Source organism: Oenanthe melanoleuca, chromosome 4 (genome assembly GCF_029582105.1).
Source record: "Oenanthe melanoleuca isolate GR-GAL-2019-014 chromosome 4, OMel1.0, whole genome shotgun sequence".
Classification (NCBI taxonomy): domain Eukaryota; kingdom Metazoa; phylum Chordata; class Aves; order Passeriformes; family Muscicapidae; genus Oenanthe; species Oenanthe melanoleuca.
The window spans coordinates 17759880-17779777 of record NC_079337.1 but is presented as its reverse complement, the minus strand read 5'-3'; the positions used below and the strand labels follow the sequence as shown (position 1 = coordinate 17779777).

Sequence of the window (19898 nt, the reverse complement as noted above, 5' to 3'; positions counted from 1 at the left end):
TGTGAGAGCTGTATCGCATGAATTGCTGATACTGATGTACAGATTTTATTCTCATCCACACATCTGAAGGAAGACTTAAAATTTATTTATTATATGAATACTTATGAGACTTATTAGTACATATTACTACCCATGGAGCCAGTGTTAGTTTCTTAATTCCACATTAAGGGAAGCAAGGAAATGGAAAGTGACACAAATTAGTCATGTTGAATATTGATGGATTTAGGGTAGGAATATAAAGTAATATTAAAAATATTTGCATATGTATGTAAATAAATAAATATTATCATCTAGTATATTAGATAAAAGGATCCAAAATTAAGTAACTAATTAAAATTTTATACAGCTTATAAAATATTAACACCTCAGCAATATTTAAGTAAATGCATTTTGTTCATATTTAATTCTATTATGCTCAAAATATTGAAAAATAAATTAGTTAGCAAAAATCAATTTTTTTCTTTTTTTTATCTTCCAACTCAGGGATATTCTGTTATTCTATGCTGGTAAATAATGCCTCTCATAGATATAATATATTGTGGATGCAGAAAATGTAGACTGTTTTAGACATTTATTTAGTAGAATTTGAGAACAAAAAAAAAACAGTGTTTATAAGACATAAAGATAAAACTTAACTCAACTGCTCAGACACAGAAAATTATGTTAAAGTGTGAAGCTCTGTTAGCAAAACAGTAGTGTACTATCTTCCCCAAGACATCTGCTACTGACTGCTATTAGAGATAAGACTTGGTATGAGACAAATAGTTCAGCTGAACCAATGGATGATGTTTCTCATAATTTTAGAAATATATGAATGTTCTTATACTCTTATATTTTTATGACCTTAGGGAGAAATCCGCAGGGATTACAATGGAACAGGCAATATAGCCCACAATGAAATTGTAGAAAAATTAAAGCCTCACTTTTGGCCAAGCAGTTAAACACATGCCTAATTTTAAGATCATGAATAATTCAAGTCACTTTAAAAACCCCTAAGTATTTAAATCACACATAATACTCAAATGCAGTGCTGCAGCAGTAAGAAACCCAGAGGATGGTACAGAATTGCTCATACTCTGCCTAACTTTTCAGCTTTAGGCTCATCTCCAGTTTATCATAAAGGAGAGTTTGACTGTATCAGTGTCTTAAGACTTTGGATACACCTTTACATGCTGACATCACCACTAATGCTCTTGAAAACTGAATCAAATAATATCTCCAATGTTTAATAAAGCTGGATCACTGAAGTCATTAAATGAGAATATGAAAGGCATCATTTTGGCTTAATATGGTTAAAATAGTAATTTTAAAGATGTTGGTGTTAGGCTGTTAATCTGGAAGACAGTACCTCACAGGTAGCCTCATGAAAACAAAGTTTTATTTTCAATATATAATGAATGTGTATTTGGAAGTAGGTGCTTCCACTTCAGAAGAGAAATAGGCTACTGTACCAAAATGTTCCCTTTTGTGTGTTACAAAGCAGGCATTTTGGTGGCTCTACAATAATGCATCCTTGAATATGAAAACTATTTCCCTTCACATTATAAAATGGAAACAGTTATGGAGATGTGAAAAAATTATCTACCCAAAAAATACACTTAAATAACTCCAATGTGTTTCTGTACTTACATCTCAGTGGCAAAAATGTTTCTCTCATTGATGATCTTATGCACCGTCCTACATGGCAGTAACTTTGTTATCCTCAGGACAAAAGGGAGATGTTTAAATACCCCCTTAAAAATTCAGTTTGATCCTACTAATAGCACTTGGTAATTTCTTAAACTTCCATCATCAGATAAATTTTAACACATTAATTGAAAAATATATAGAACACCTTGACAGAGCCAACTGCTTCCTCAGAACAGAGGCTGTGGATTGCTCCATCTTTCAGATCTAGTCTTTAGACTTCTGCACACTGACAGTGCAACAAATAAACTCTGCTACCAACACTGCATCACTCACAGAGCAATTTCAGCTGGCACAAGAGCTTTTGAGCAGCAGTAAATAGATTCAAACCAGGACCTGCATTACATAAAATTGCACTTAATGATTTTAAAGAAACTGTAGGAGCAGAACAAATTTTCACAGCAACCACCACCTCTAGATTGCAAAACACATCTGATTGGACTTAAATTGACTGCACCAGCTGAGTAGATCAGCACAATGCATGAAGACTTAGATTTTACTCTAATGCCCTTGCTATTCTTAACTCCATAATCACGGCCCTTCAGTTCAGGGAGGTTGACCAAAATATAGGTACATCCTGGAAATGCTCACTTTTAACAAAATAGTCCGTACAAAGCTCTCAAAAGAGCTGCTTCCCACTCAAATAAAGAAAAAGAAATACATTTGTAACCTCCAAGCAACCATCTTATGATTCACATATTAAACTGAACATTGAAACAGCGAGGAGAGCCAGCTCTGTTTTGTGGCTTAATGGAAAATCTCACTTAATGGAAAGACCATTTTCTACCAACCAACTCATTTTTTGCAGTAATTCAGGACCCTTGTACCTATTTAATATCAGTTAAACATAAACAACTCCCAATTTAATGTCAATTGAAAAATCAGACTTCCTGCTTGTGATAGCCATTAATGTCAGGTACTACATGGTGCACATTTCAATCATTCAATAAAACATATGGCAGCCATTTATGGTTTCATTCAAAGTTTTTTCAGTGAAGGCCTACAAAATAATAGCTTGCTAAAACAGGACTGAGAAAAGCACTATATAGTGATCAGAATTATGCCAGTGTTAATAATTCATGTAAGAAGTGACTTTATTCAGAAGCACTTCCCACAACACAGACTCTTCCTCTAATTATCAATAAAGACTTAGAACAGACATGAACAGCATCTAGGACATGATTGTCCTTGTCCAGTTCACTACTAACACAAAAGTGATTTCACTATCTCCATAATTTAAGGTTTCTAATGCTTGAGAGAGTGATCAAGGATAGAGCATAATCTTTCTAGGGTGTGACCTTTCATTCTAAAGTATACGCACTAAGAATAATATACTAATAATGGATTAAGAGCCACACTCAAAAAACCTCTTCAGGTGCCCGAAGATTCAGTCCAAGTGGAACAAATCTGTTCAAGATTTTGGTTTTAATGGCTGGGGGCAGTTTCTGTTATTTTTTGCTTAAAATATGGATGCAGAGATTTAAAAATTAATCCTGTGTAGTAATACACACTACACGTATTATCAATTCTGGAAGTGAGCATCACTTCATGTAAATATGGAAATCAGATGTTGACTTTAAACTTTTTGGAGAAATAAACATAATAAGGATACAAAAGATGTTTTAATCAATATATTTAGGGGAAATGTACAGTGAGATACAACATCCAGTGAGAGAAAACAGAGATATCCACAGGAAATTGAGTTTAAATGTGAGCAAAGCTCAATAATCACCTAAAAATGAAGCATAGACCTCTTCACCAGCAATTTTAGTTTCTTTGTATCCATAACCACATGGGAAAATCTCATCTAATCAAACATAACAAATTCTGACATCAACTTCTAGAAGTGACTGATATCTGCCTGCCTGAAATTATAGAACTGCAAAGTTTTTTATATGATGAAACATTCAGACATAATCAGAGATAATTAAATGAATTCTGTACTGCTTCATTCATAAACTGTGAAATTTTATGCTATCACCCTCCATTCAGAGTCTCATTCTCTCTTTAGATCTACACTGAAAATATCACATTGACATGAATGCTACAAGAATGGGAATAGCAGGATTTTATAAACTGGTTAGGCAGTTAAAGGGAGAAATAATGATTAGTCCACTTACAATCTGTGCATCTTTAAAGGACTCACAGTAACCAGAACACAGAAAAACATGGAATTTATGTGAATTTCAGTCACTTCCTAGAGAAAGAGGGAGACTTCAAAATATGAAAATAATTTCATGGTGCTTTTTCCAAATACCAAATAACATTTTTAATTCTTACTGGCATATGTGTGTGCATACACCCAGAAGTGTTGCAAAACTCCATTTAAAAAATCAACCAACAAACCAACAAAACAAAAACAAATGAATAACAACAACAACAACCAAAAAAAAAAATCGAACAACCAAAAAAGGCCCCCACTAAACAAAAGCAAAAAAATCCACTTGTTTTGTACTGGATGGCTTTTTAAAGGCAGCCCAGAAAAGCATCAATACTTACTGCCTCTATTTGAAATGGAAACAAGCTCTTCCAAAACCCTACATTATTTTAAATAAAAATTTTGTACTACATAAAAGGTTGCAGTACATTTTTCATAATTACAGTATTCTGAAAACAGAAAGTGAAAAAACTTTTTACTTTCAAAAGTAACTTGCAAAAAAAATCTTAATTCTTGGTGGTCCTCACAGTGGTTTAAATGGAGTTCATCACTATTTAAAACAATATTTAAAAAAAATGGCCTGCATGGCACTGTATGTTCAGCCACACTTTATGAATAAAAAACCTGTGCTAAATGGACTGTAGAAGGTTGTCAGATGATCATTTGGAACCCCATCCTCTAAAGCCTAAAGGGTAATGTACTGTTCTAAATCCCTGCAACACCATGTTGCATTTCTCTCTTTAAAAGCTGCCTTTATATCTCTCTAGGCAATCATCACACTATAATCTATAGATGTACAAAAAATGCCCTGTCTATTAAACTATACACTGCTGGCAATGCTTTATCTGTCTGCCTGAAGAGAAAACACCTTTTCTTTTTCCTTTTTTTTTTTTTTGACAATAAAATTGTGGTTTACCAAAGCAATGAAGAGAATGATTTAGTTCTGTTAGGATAAGCTCCCTTTGGATGACCAAGAAAGGTGAGAGATATGAAAGAACACAAACATTCTTTCTTCTGTTCTTGGCAAATCTTCCCCCAAGCAGGATAGACTTAAATATATATAATTCTACTATTTCATCACCAAGAGAGTCTGCTGTAACAGCAGTGTCCAGTTTCTTTTCACAAAAACACAATTAGTGTCATATGTAGCTTTTTGGTAAATCCTTTGTCAAGGCTAACATAATTCTGATTTGGTAAAACCCTCTTTTTTCCCCCAAAACAACTGAAATACTCCTTAAAGCTGATGCTAGTGCCTAAACCCCCCTCAAAGCTATTTCCTACCCATGCTTCATTAAAGCTTAGACATGTTTTAACACGTTTCTGATTCCTCTGGGGGCAAAAATATTACAGGATTCACAGCAGTTGAAGTGAAAAGAACAGTAAAAATCACCTCCAACAGCTGACCTTGTGAACAGAGACTTTTCTATGGCATTCAAGCACACAGACTTTCAAATCTTCCCTAACAGGGAACCATTCTGGTTGATTTTGAGTCTACACTTTTACAGCTGTGATTGTGTCCTTCAGCTACTATAAACCAAAAAAGTCTCAGAAAACAAAAAGAATTACTAGACCTCCAAAATTAACTTCTTGTTTTCTTTGTTTTTATAACATGAAATCTATGAAAATCCTGTTAATTCACATTAGAAAGATTAGCTTTCAATTTTCAAAAGAGATAATGGTATGTAGGTGTGCATAGGGGATAGCATATGGCACTGTCAACTCTTCCCTTTCTTCATTTCCATCCTGATGTTAAAAATAACACCTTGTTCTTTTTGGTTATTTGATTAAGGAGGTCACACCATAAATCAAGAAGGGAGGCAGTCAACTTGGTTAACACCAGCCTTTCTTGCACTTTTCTATTTCCAATGCAGTGCACAAATCATCTTGGAATCAAAAGGCACAACCTGATCTAATCAATGGCAAAGTAAGTTGCCAACAATCTTTACATGTGAGGTGCTACATTAATATACCTGTCCACCAAAAGGATGTTAAGGAAATGAGCCATTCTATCATTCCCTTACAAAATGGATATTTACAACTTTCCCCTCTAGGCTTACAATGACAGGACTTGATGTAAATCAGCACAGCCCATCAGCACATCATGTAGCTACACTTAGACATGCCCTCTAAAGACCTAGCCCTTATTGACAAATAAATCACCATGAGCAGAAATTAGAGCTTTCTTTCCTCTTATTTCACATTGATGTCTTGCAGGAAAAAAAGCCTAAGTTACAATTTTTTATTTTTTTTTATTAACATGACAAAATGGCTTAATTGTGATTATGGTAGTCAAGATTTGAATTTATTTTGCTTATTTGGTTATTTTTTAAATACTTTTTGCCTCTGCTAAACAACATATGTGGGTATTAATGCAAACAAAGACAGTTGCCAGAAATGAAGCCTAAGCATGATAGCTTTCATGGCATGATTTAAGGTGCTTCCCAACCTTGTGTAAGGAACAGAAAACAGCTACTCTAGGGCTGGCACAAGTGAATGAGGAAAAGGCTGAATTATTACTCCACTGGAATAAGAGATTACCTGGTTGTAACCCTAAGACATGAAGGGGATGCCATCAACATGTTTGTGCATTTACATTCGAGGCAGACAAAGTAGGAAATCAAGTCCAACATACATGTTGGTGTATGGCTGAGAGCTGGGATTAATAAGCACTTTTTTCTGCTTTTAACAGCAAAGAACCATGCATAAGCCTATCCATGCAAACCTCTCATAATAATTACATATAAAAAACTAAAGCAGATGTTTCACAGATAAAGGATAGCTACTTTCACTTATTTTAGCATAAAAACAGATGAGCTGTGAAAGATGTCTCCTTGAACGTGATCATCCTCAACAGCATTAATTAGGCATAAGTATAAAATTCTACTCCCTTTCCTTCTGAAAAATATAATACTATTTACAGTACAATTCAGGAGCTACTTCACCCAATGCCTAGTGGGAGACTAGCAACATTAGTGGGCTCTGGAATAGTCTATGTTTTATTTATTCACATCATTCCATACAGATACAAGGGCTGCAGCACCACAAAACACAAAGAGGGATGTTAATGATTAGTAGAGCTCTGCTAAAAGAAAATTGAAAACCATGATTAAATGCCAAGTAATGGGGTTTGATCCTCCTCTAATATTTTTCAGCAATAAACATTTATAATTCTGCAGCCTGATATAATTGCTAAGAAAGCAGATCAAGAAATACAAAGCCATTCACAGAGCTAAACTCCTGCAGCCTGTAAATTTGAGCCCTGTAGGAACCCTTTAAAGATGCTGTCCCATAGGTTTGATGTCTGGTACAATACAGCTGTGAAGAGATGATCAGCAAACCCAATGAGCAAACTTCCAACAACATTTTATGTGGACACATTCAGTGCACACCAGTGTAAGTAGACACAAAAGTCTGAAAAGCATTCCAGAAGTCACCTCACACAAACCCCTCCTCCTGTGTAGTAGCAGCTACCTGGGCAGCAGCTCTCCAGGGAGAGGTGAATAGATTCCTCACCCTTCTAAACAAACTTATTTGTCTTAATGAAGTCTATTAGCCTGGGGTGTCCTTTCCATTAATTATATTATACCAAGTCAGAAAATAATTAAACAAAGCATTCTGTGCAAAAGAAGGAGACAAATTAGAACAGCAATTCATAACCATTAAAAAGAGTTTTTTTGTTGAGCAGTGCTTGCATGCCTGAGCATGCATACTGAAAAAAAACACTAAAAATAAAAGCTATGACAACAAATTTTACAAACTGTATTGGCCAAAGTTGTGGAAACAGAAAGTGAGAAGTCTGTTCTGAAAAGGGGTTCTATATGTCTTCAATACCTTAACTGAGGAAGAAAAAGTAATTACAGAGAAATTGTATCCTGCTCTGACCAAGACAAAGCACAGAAACATCTAGTTGGTGCACCTGCTGCTCATCTGATACACAGCTCCATGTAGCACTGAAATTCTGAGCTGTAATCCTCTCATATTCCAGCACTTCCTCTATTTTAGCTTTACACTGCCCTTGACAAGAAAAATGTTTTCCCACACTTTTTTTTTTTTTTCTTTAAAGTCTGTCCTAAAAAATATATCCTATTTCTCTAAAGATATATCCCATTTAAGTGCAGTTTCTCAGGCATTCATAAGGATTCAGGTTAACAATGAGGCAATGCTGGGTTTCTCAGCTCTATGGAGTATCTTCTACTGAGACACTGGTGATTATCCCAAATGCCACTGGCCACGTAGAGATTTTATTTAAATATATGCCTTCATAAGATACTTTGAGCCAAGATGTAGGACTTGGGCACCCTCTAAGGTCCTTCACTACTAAATCATCCATCATCAGAAGTTAACTGCTTAGATTATTTAAAAAAAATAAAAATCAAAACTGCTGGTGTCAACAACTCTCTGGCAACATGATCACTGTTAGGTCTGTGCTGTTTCTAATACTTCTAATGCAAATTTTACATGTTCCTGATCAGACTAGCCCCTCATGAATTTAGGGCCTTCATATGTATGGAAGGTTTTAATAACACATGAATAATAAAGAAAATAAATTATCAGAATTAGTTTAAAAAGGAAAAATAAATCTGAAATGGAAGTAAGATAAAAATACTACAGATCTGTTTCATTACTTATTTTGAGAATTTTCCAAGTCATAACCTTATTTTGGCCATACTTTTGGGTTCTTTCTGTGCAGACAGGCACGTACACAACCTGAAGCTTCCTGATTCCCCTACAGGTTAGCACTTCCCACTTAATTGTCACCTTACAGTATAAGAAGTAGTTTTCTCACTCTCTCCCCCCCTCAATCTGGTTACATGAGTACAAAAATCTGGTTTTCTGCAGAATAACATATGTGAAAAAAGCTCTCTGCCTGGATACTACTTTAATTTTGCTGGCTAAGCAGAATGGTCCATCAATTTTTAGGTTAAAGTCAAGACAAACAGATATACATTACTAACTGTGATTTGACAGATAAAGACAAAATAGTACTAGAGAAGATGTCTTAAGCTACTTGTGGTTTATCAGCTCTTTTTTTATAGCCTTACCACCCCAGTGGTTCTGAACTGGAGGGACAAAAGAAAGCAAATATCTTTGTCCCTTAAGAACTCAATTCCATTTCCATAAATTGAAGAAGATGCAACAAGATGACATCTACAAAATTGCAGAAAATGGTCCAAGCTTTCTTATTCACACTGGCTAAACGAGGATCCTTTGCACAGCAATTTCTATTTATTTGTACAGCAATTTTATAATCACGCCTCTGTTCACAGTGTTTTTAGAAGGGCAATATCCAGAGACAATCCAAAAATCCTGTCCTCTCTCTGCCACCCTTCCATTCAGAGCCCATCACCCTGCTCCTGAAAGCAGTATGATAAACACACAGATGAGCTAAAAAATAGAACAAGTTGTTCAGTTTCCTTAGATCATCATTTAATTGCACCACTTTTACTTTTCCAGCCTATTAACCTGAGCTCCACTGCTAGCAGCCCCACCAGACAGGTGCAAGGTTACAGTTTATTTTTATTCCTTCTCATCACCAGCACAATAGCTCCATTTGTTTTTTCTAAAGCCAAAATAATATAGCATCCTATTTCCCAACTAGCTTAGCTGAGTGAAACCCTCATTTGTAAGCTGAAACACAAATATCACGCTTGGAGAAAGTCTGGTTTTATAAATCCCTGTGTTAATAATCAGTGAGTTCTGATAAATACCATAGCCTGCAAACTCTATTACTCTTCTGGCAAATCACAAGAGCTCCCTTTGAGAAAAACAATATCATCTGTAAGTCAAATTGGGAAGTGTAAGATAAATGTCTTCCATTATTACCAGAAAACGCTAAAATACGTTAAGTACATTTCAAATGTACTGAATTATTCATGATGAACAGCTCTGAAAAAAAACCTCACCAATCAAGCCAAAAAAGATATATTTTCACTCTATATTCTGAAGACAACAAAGAATATTAAGAAATAGTTCACTGCTTTTATTTTTCTAGCCATACAGAGCAATCTAATGAAAATACAGTCAGAATTGAGTACTGAATACACAGACAAACCAAATAAAGGTACAAGTGAGATTAATTTGACTTAATATTAACCAATGCCTTATTTTTTCCTTGTAATTTAACTGCAATATGTGGCTAAAAGTCAGTAAGATGGGTTTTTTATTTGATTTTTTTGATGATGACCATATACAATTGTTTTATTTTCTTCTAATCAAGATACAAAGGAGTATATAATGTTCATTCAGTTAAACTATCAGAGGAGACAAAATAGGAAATGAGATTACTTGAGCAATAATTTTTGGAAATAGCTTACCAATGAAAGTAGAAATTTGCAAGCTAGCTCTCTGCTAGGACACTAAGGCTTTTGTACATAGTCTTGTAAAACACTTTTGTATCAATGAAATCCCACATGGGAGTTTTACCGCCACTTGGCATGAATGCATTACAGCTCTTCAGTCATCTGCCTCCTCCTGGCAGGGCAACAAAGGGCATTTGTACAGCCCACTGCCTATCTCACCAAACACCCACCCTAAATTCAGTAAAATCAGCAGGTAATTTCTGAAAGCTTGGCTACAGAACCCATTCCCTTCTTGTTGTACTGGGATACTGATAAAATCTCATCAGAGCTAAGAAATATTACAGCTGTGCAACGCTAAAAATGCCTAAGCCACAAAAAAGTCTCCATCCAAAAACTAGAAGTGGGCATCAATAAGCTTCTGGATAAAGAATTGATAAAACATGCACAGGACATGAAAAGATGTGCAGACTGTGTGTGGTTTCTACAGAAAGAGGGGAACAGTATTTCAAAAGATGAAGAATGACACAGGAAATCAGAAGAGCAGAAAGAATCCAAGGCAAGCATTAAGGACCTGAATGGAAGAAAGAGGATTGACACAGTGACCAAAATCTACCTCTTGTTGTAAGATTGCTATTCTAATGTTTAAAAAAAAAAAAAAAAACCCCAAAAACACCCCCCCAAAAAAAACAAACAAAAAAACAAACATTATCTAGCATGTCTAAAATAAATGGCCACTTCTGCAGCTCTCTGGCAACGAAAACTGAACAAGACACTAAACTAAGGGGAGAAAAGACAAACTAAACAAAATATTATTTTTCTATCAGATCCTTAGTAAGTTGAACAGACAGATATCCACATTTTGAAGAGCAAAAATATTTCCCCGATCAGAAAATTGATTATTGGAATTCACACCAGTTGATTCACACTGTAGTGCAGACCTGAGGATAATGCATTTATCAATGTGAAAGTCATCCATATCAGATGATTACAATAAAAATGTGTCACACACGTGCCTTTAGCAACATACTGAAGGTGTTAATCATAGAAATTAAACTGCTGATCTTCAGAAGTAAAACAAGCTTCCCAGCACACCTGTATTTGTTTTTAAGCATTATTATTTTTCTCTATTCTTATAAAGACAGATATGCAATAGCATTTCATTAGATGATACTAACAGTAGTCATTTTCATGCCTGCTCAAACTTGAGCACTTTTTTGAGAATTTATCTAATATCACAAACTTACAATCAAACAACAATGAATTTTGATACATTTTAGCCAACTTTCATCCCACAAAGGAAAACATCTCCAAAGCTGAACTGCAACACACAGTCTTTCTTCCCTGCACGTCCCCAAGATGCCATTTCCATTTATCCTAAAATTCACCTGTTGTCAGCTATCTTTAGATCTTCCCTAGAGTAAAAATTGGTTAAAAAATTAAGTGGAAAAAAAGCAAAGGTGACATTGAGACATACATTTTGTCCTTCAGATAGGTCAAAAAGTAAGTTTTCCTAGATTTTGGCCTAAGGCCAGATCAGAATTGCCTGCTTATACTACAAGCCCATCAGTAAAACATTGCACATCTCATGAAGGCAGCTGTCTACAAGTGACACTCCTGCCAAAGATAAGCATGCATGGTGCATTATTACTGAAAGCATTGGCACTGTCTCTCAAGGGAGACTTTGGACAAATTGTGTATTTCAGGTCTGCTCATTCTGCAGAGTTATTTTTATTAAATACTCCAGAGCAGAGCCCCAGTGAGACTAGGAATACAATTTGTGCTGGTATCATATTTTTTTATCTATGCCAAATGCCATGATACAACAATGTTTTGTAGTAGGAACTTAAACTCATATGCAGAATCACCTCTACAAGTGCCCAGGAATATTAAAGATTCTATCTGACTGGCAGCTTTTCATCAAGGGACTGGTGCAGACAAGGAGTTGGAGCCTAATCCCCATTGTGGGTTATAGGATATTGCCATTTTCACACTCCATGTCTGTCTTGTGGAACTGATTCAGAGAGTAATTATGGCTCAGATAAGCCTCTTCTGGAGTATGTGCAATTAATTCTCCTGTAAAAAAGGGGGAAGATGCCTGACACTTTAATAATGTTTAAGCACACCTAATCTATTTCTTTTCTACTCCTAATTTTTCCTAAATATGGTGAAGAAAGAGGATTTGAAACTACTTACAAAAGCTAGTTCTTATGTAAATTATCCATGGGTCTGTAATACCTTCTCATAAAAGCAGCCAACATGAAATAACACTACAAACCAACAGAATTTAAAGCAAATGGGTAATCATTGTAAAGATGAATGTCAACTTATTTTTTCCAAAAATAAGGACTTTTCAAATGGGAACTATCTAATTTCTTTAAAATTTTGAAAGTAGCCTGGAGTAATGAAAATTTCTCTTTTTCACAACAGTTAAAAAAAATATTTTTCCCATGTGTTCATGGAATTTTTATCCGAATCACATTCTTTGCCTGTCAAAACAAGTTGTGATGTTAAGACTGTAAAATTCAAGTGATCTGTACTGGCATAACTACATTTTGAGGTGATTTTTACACTTAACCTAAGTGTCTTTCATAAATAGTTCGTCAGCAGGATTCAAATGCACCTAAGGTTTTCTCTTACACTTCAAAGCTGAATAACAAGTACTCATCTTCACCATACTCCAAAAATTGAGCAATTGGCTAATTGCCCATTATTGAAATCAACCTACAGAAAACAGCTAAGCTTGCCATCACTCTCACCCTCCAGGAATACACTGTATTTAGGATACAGCAACTAAATGAATAAATACAAAAAACCAGCTCCTCACCAAAAACAATCACCTGCCAACCCTCTCCCCCCAAAACACAGCATAAGTCCCATGTTCTCTCAGATCATTTAATGTAAGTTTTGGGCAGGGAGGTAAAGCTTATTTGTGATTTGAAAAGATGAGGAAAAAAGATTAAAAAGATAAAAATAGGGCAGCTATGTTTTATTGAGCTAACTCCAGAGTATCTTGTCCTAAAGCAGTAATTTATACAGATTGAGGTAAAGCCCACTTATGTAGCACTGTACCTGGAAATTCCATAAATGCAGAAAGACTAACATTTGATAAAGAACCACATCCATGGCAGAAAAATATTCCCAACAGCTGGGCTATAAGGTGGATTAATTTCTTGACCTAACTTTGCCTCCAGTTCCACTCAGAATCTATTCAAACTGCCTCACTACATTTTTCATTTTGGGGGCACAACACACGACTTAAGTCACACAGGGAATCAAGGTTCAAAGGATAATGTTGTTAACACTCATTTTTCAGCATGAATGTTGCTGTACCAATGACAGCAATAGAATAAATGTTGCTGCAAACAGCAGTCAGTTATTTTTGCCAATACAGCATGAAAATATTTTCTGCTTAAAGTCATTCTAAGTGCTCACTGCAATGGAAAAAGATCGATTTGGGTGAATGTATGTAAAGATGCAGTTGCAGGCAAACCTGGGTATGAGACAGCTGAGGTTTCAAATATCTTCATGCCTAACAAAAACGAAAATGTTTATTTATTTTGGTTATTCTAGAGGAAAAAAGAAGAAATTATAAAAAACGAGCACATTCCCTGCAGAATGGATATGCTTAATTTGATTTCCTGGATAATATTTTCTCAAATAGGTACAGTTTTGAGACAAGTGATGGTTTGAGCCAAATTTTTCAATTCCTGCTGAGGTTCAACATTTCCAGGTAGCTTCAGAGCAGGTCTGAGTACCTGACATTTCCAAAGCAGGCATTTTTCAGGAGGTAATGGAAGCACGAAGGAATTAATTCCACTTTCCTACCTACCTATATTTATTTCTCCAAAGACAGACACACTTCTGGTGACAAAGGAAATCAATACAAAACAATCAGTAAAAAAGAGAATAAACAAAAAATCCACAAGAGACTATTCTATGTTCTTCTTTGTTTACTAGGAGAGATGGCTCCTTGCATTTTATCCTTTCTACCTGGGTATTGCAGCTGAGCATCTGAATCCCTACTTTCATTTCCCTAGTATATATCCTTTTTTTCCTTAAAAAGAAGATAAGTTCTTCTCCTTAAAAGGCATAAAATTACAAATTCTAAAGCTTCATCAGCTCACACTCCATTGCATTTTCCTCAGTTAAGCTCAAGGTTTTCTTCATAAGGCACTCAAATTAGCTAGAAATGCTCTTATAGAAGAATTTAAAAATTAGGAAAAAAAAATTGAGAGGGGAAAGCTACTAGAAAAGTCTAAAAAATCTAGAGGAAAGCAAAAGATACCAGAGAGCCAAAATTTTCTTGAAGTTCACATTAGGTTAGTTGAAGAGTTTTGCAGTAAAACCAACTAAGCAAGGGTTTCATATCTACATGCAAACATTCAGCTTGAATGTTGGAAAATAAAGATTTTCATGTACTTCTCAAGCAGCACAAAACTGACTCCTACTCAAATCAATTTTTATTTGCTATTTCTGAATTAGCATTGTGATGCCACGATTTCAAGACAGGCAAGTTGCATTCACAAATTTTATATTTCCATATTCAGAGTGACAAATGGAACATGGGCTGCCCCAAGACACAACAAAAGTTCTAGTTTTCTGTTAAGTGCTATGTCTGTAATAAATTGCAGCCATGTAAAAACACATGCAGCTTCATTAGCCAAAAATGATTGCTCTTAACTTTTGTAAACACTCACTTTCCAAATATTTGCAGTCTTATAAACACATAAGTAAATGTAGCATTTGCAGAATATTAAAGCACGTTTCACATCAATTGTTGGCAGATTTTGTGCAAGCAAGGAAAACATTATCAGAATTTCCTGGCAATCATTACAAATCTAATTCCTTTTTAACAGAAAAGAAAGACAGCTTACTTTCCCTCAAGAGTGCACTGCAAAAAGTTTCTAAAAGCATCTCCCACAATCAGGAGCCAAGTTCATGAAGTGTCAATGTGGCAGGACCCAGGGCACCTCCAGAAAAAGGGCACTGAATGAGCAGCATTGCAGAAGATGCAGTAGAGATTTAAAAAATACATCTATGAGTGTACTTTGACAACTCAAAAAAACCCCCATAACAGAAAAAAAATAACCAAAACAAAAAAGAACAACCAAACAAAAGCAAGCAAACAAAAAAATCTCACATCACAACAAAACCAACCAAACACTTCTTTTCCTATGGTGTGGCTACCCACTCATTCTTTTTCTAGATTTCATAAACTAAAATAGTTTCTGTCATGTTCACTTCCCAACATGGCATTATTCAGTTCACTTAGGAGTAAATCAGATCTACTGAGTCCTTTCAAAGCTTAATTCCAAATTACTAAACATGGTCTCAAAATCTCACCTGCACTCCTTTACAAGTATTAGTGTCAAAACTGAAGTCAAATAATCATAAATTAAATCCATGAGAATTTCAATCATACAGAAATCCTTATTTCATGGCACTGGGAGGTTGTACTTTTTGTCTATTATGACAGTTCCCTGTGGGTCTTTTTTCCTTTAAATGATGTATACACAGATGAACTTTGACAACAGTACAACAGCAAACGAGTTACAGCTCCCTGTATCAATATAGGGTAATTTTACACTGACAAAATTGTCCCCCAGTTAAATAGCATATGTTCTAAGCTAGACTCATATAAAATTAATGCTCCAGGACTGTGAAGAAGCTTGATGCACCCTGTGTCCCATTTTGTCATTTAATTTTAGATAATAATTACTCAATGCATCATTTCTTAATGTAGCCAAATACAAAACAAAGAATATTGATGATGTGCATTTATTTTGCAGATGTTAATATAGCAAAGAAATCTTTCACTCTTGAGCAGGATTACATTTTTCCCATACAACTTGAAACTCAGTTATTTGGCATAAAAGTCTACTCCTGCTTTTAGTGAGTATAAAAAAATACAGTAATAGCTAGATCTGAATTAATTCTGTTGGAGTTCTAAGCTAGGCACAAGAGGCACAAGACAGAAAGGCACAAAAAAACCCTGAGGTAGATCAGCTAATTAAGATCTAATTAGGGAAACAATCCCTTGTCCCAAAGGGTGCTTAGACAAAATCTTAGGTGCCTGCACAGCTGCAGGAATGTATGTGCTGAATGTCCTCCTGAATGTGGTGACCCTACAGGATTTCTCTGCAGCATTTAAGTTCTCTGTTGTGAGAGAGCAGGTGGAAATTCCCTCTCCTTTATTTAAATATACTGAAGACATCCATGCTTTAACCACATTCCATCAAAAAAGGAATCTTACTGTTATCACAGCCTTAACAAAACAACAAAATGCATTTTCATGTGTTTAGTTATTTTTAATTTCTCTATCACAAATTTTACTTCAGTCACTGGAAAGTATTTTTTCAATCCTTAAAGCAATAGTAGCCAGGCATTGGTAGCTCATATGCTAAGTAAAGGTTCAGCAAGTGTGAGAATAATTATTATTTTATGCAAAGACATCTATTATAGAGAAAAAAAGTATTTCCATTTTACTGAAGAATCTCATATATGTAAAAAGCAGCTCATGGGGAAGTACTGACAATTTATCAGGTATGTGCATGGCCCTTCAAGATTTCTAGCATATGCATACAGTGCTGTGTTTATCTGCCTGTGATCAGACAAGTGTCAACACAGTCCCTTCAAACAAACTTTTACAAGCAGTGAACCTAGGCAGTAGCCATTTCAGAGGCTGACAAGTCCCCAGAAAAGTACAATCAGTGTTATCAGTGTTTATCTGAATGATTAACATAGCCTTAGGCACGTAATTCTGTAGCAGGTGTGAAACTGTATTTTTTTAATATCTGGTCTTGGAGTGAAGTTATCAGGTAAATGAACCCAAAATCACACACAAAAAATCCCCATTGCTTCTCCTGCTTACCAGCTCCTCACGAAGCTGGGCTATGAGTTCATCTCTCTCCTTCAGCTGCAGCTTCAGCAATGAGCATTCATCTTTTATTCCATCCTAGAAAAAACATCAAAAGAGATGTTATAATAGGCTTAACGCTTCTACTTTGCTTGTGACAAGAAAAGGCTGTTTCACATAGTGTGAGATAATTATATTCAAATAATGAAACTCTATTTTCCTTTGTCATGTGTGGTATTTTCATTAACATTTGCTAAGTTGATGCATAAAAAAATTAATGTATCCAAAGACATTGCATAGGAATTTGAATAGCTCCCTGCACAGAAGTCCATTTCACTGTTTTCTCAATCTTTTAACTCTTTTTACTGAAGATCATATCAGGTCATTCCTTTTCATTTGAGAAACAGCTATGAAATGCTGTAATTTTAATAATACAAAACAACATTAGAGAAATATCAATTTAGAGCATTATAGCAGAGCTCTTGATCTTGGTGAGATGAAAAAGAAAGAACAACAGACATCCACAAGAAAAAAAAAGCACACTCCCCATCCATACATTTTTTTGTCTCATATCCGTTAAAACAGCAGCAGTTCTGGTATTAACTGGGGGAGGGAAGAATACAGTTACCACTTAGTGAAATTACCACTGTAACTCAATTTGACCTGCACAAAAGTGATCCTAATAGCTAAAACTGTAGACAAATTCATGTCCAGGAGGCAGGCTGCAAGCTGTCCCCAGGAAATCCCATGAGTTTATGTAAGTCTCAACATCATATTTGAAGAAGAAATATCAATCGCATAGTTTTGTGTTGTTCTGATAAACATTCCAGAGGAGAAATTTGTATTAACAAAATGAACTGTTGAAAAGCAGAAACCTAGTAAACTAACCAGCCAACTAGCTGGTTATATATATATACACATATATATATATAATATAACTGTAACTGAAAAACTCCTATTTTACATCCTTCTAGTATGGAAACATTCAGTTTGGGAAGTTTACTGATTTGCAGTACTATTACTGAAAAAAAAAAAACCAAAACCCAAGAAACCACAAGCTATATGACAAGAAAACTTTTGGAAATCTGCTGGTATATTCACAACACTTATTCTGAAAATAAAAGAAAAAAAAACTGGACCTCTAGTTATTAGTTAATAACAGTATAAGAGTGTAGAAATTATTTATGTTGTGTAGAGTTCAGAGGTTCTAAAGTGTATAATCAGTGTGATGACCTTGCACTCTGCCAGTACTAATGTGTTTGTAAATCCAAATAAACACAGAAACACAAGAGAAAAAAAGGTAGAGAGTGATCTCCTTTTCCTCACATCAACAGTTATAATTTTTATCTTTCAAAGTAATTGTATTTCTCATCACCTCCTCTAACAGAAATGGAATAAGAATCAAGACACAAACACATCAGTATTGCAAATATTTAAAACAACTGCAGTAGAAAGATCTGGCCACTTTGAAAGATCTATAGTAGTACTGAAGTAATATCTAAGGATGCAAATTCATAAAAAAGCCGAAACTCACAGGGAAAAACTCACAGAAGTTTTTGTTTATTACATGCTATAGAAGCATTTTACTATCTACTAGCGGATTGATGCTTAGGCACATTAGCTGAAAATGAAATTTTAGCACATCCCAGAATATAGCCTGCAGCACTGAATATAATATTAGTACATATTTAACATTACTGTTAGCACAAATATCTGCTTCTAAAAAATACTGTTTTAAGTATCAGCAACTATTATTTTATCAAAGCAAGGTCTTTATTTAACAAAATGGTTTTAAAAACAATACGGCATTAGCTATGCTACCTCAAATTTTTGTCAGATTGTTCTGAGTTCTTTTTGCCAGCAGTTTTACACTGTTGCTACCTTTTGAATTTCTCCTTTTTAACTTAGAATAAAATAGCACAATACACGGTGGAAAAACATCAAGGTCCCACAGCCAAGACTATTACAAAAATATCTTCTGGAAAGAACACACAAGCAAATCCAGCAATGACGCCTGCAGCAGCGTGCCTCAAGCACAGCAGGAAAGATTTCTGAGATGAGATTTGGCACTAGGTTTTGTCTAAGAAGCAAAGCAGAACTCCCTTGGACTAGTGAGAGCTTGAAGAAAGATTCTGCCTCACAGATTCTGAAGACTTAAACCCCAGAGTGAACCTCTCCTGGCAAAAAGCAGTGGAGCACCCAGCTGGATCTGGCTCACACAAGCGAGGAATGGACCCCTCCTGCTCGGAACAGCTCTCCAGGCACTTAACTCCCATAGTCCATGCAACAACTGACTCATAAAGTTTAGACCATTACTATCCTTAGAGCTTGGAGAAAAGCATGTAGGGATAAGGTTTTTCCCTTGCTTTGACTCATTTCAGGAAAACTTGGATTAACACTTCCAACAGGACATGGCGCTTGGAAATCAGTGCCTTGTAAAAGGCCACCCAGCAATATCTGGAATACTTGAGACTTCTAGGTTTGGACTTGATTTTGGCTGAGGTAGAGTTACCTTTCTTCACAGCAGCTGGTATGGTGCTATGGGTTTGATTTGGTCTGGAGGCAGTGTTGATAATAGAGAGATTATTTTGTTTTTGCCAAGCAGCCCTTACACAGCACCAAGGCTTTTTCTGCTTCTTGTACCACTGCAATGAGGAGAGGGAGAGGCACAAAGGAGTTGGGAGGGGACACAGCCAGGACAGCCCAACACATCCAAGGAATATCCCATGAAATACAGCATCATGCTGGGTGTAGGAAGCAAGGGAAAGAATGAGGAAGGAGTGATATAGTGTTCATCTTCCCAAGTCACCACTACACACCACAGAGCCCTGCTTTCTTTGGGCAGCAGACAGCTGCTTGTTCTTGAATGCAGAGTAGAATTAGGATTTTATAATCTCAT

General features: G+C 35.5%; 1 protein-coding gene across 6 annotated transcripts in view; it reads right to left on the bottom strand.

Annotated features, from left to right (window-relative positions):
- The window catches only part of CCSER1 (coiled-coil serine rich protein 1), a 592978-nt gene that overhangs the window by 252971 nt on the left and 320109 nt on the right, over nucleotides 1–19898 (bottom strand). For all 6 annotated transcript variants that reach the window (XM_056489913.1, XM_056489914.1, XM_056489912.1 and 3 more), the window contains one exon: nucleotides 17015–17098. In XM_056489913.1, coding sequence (XP_056345888.1) covers nucleotides 17015–17098 — 84 coding nt within the window. The remainder of the gene's footprint in view (nucleotides 1–17014; nucleotides 17099–19898) is intronic.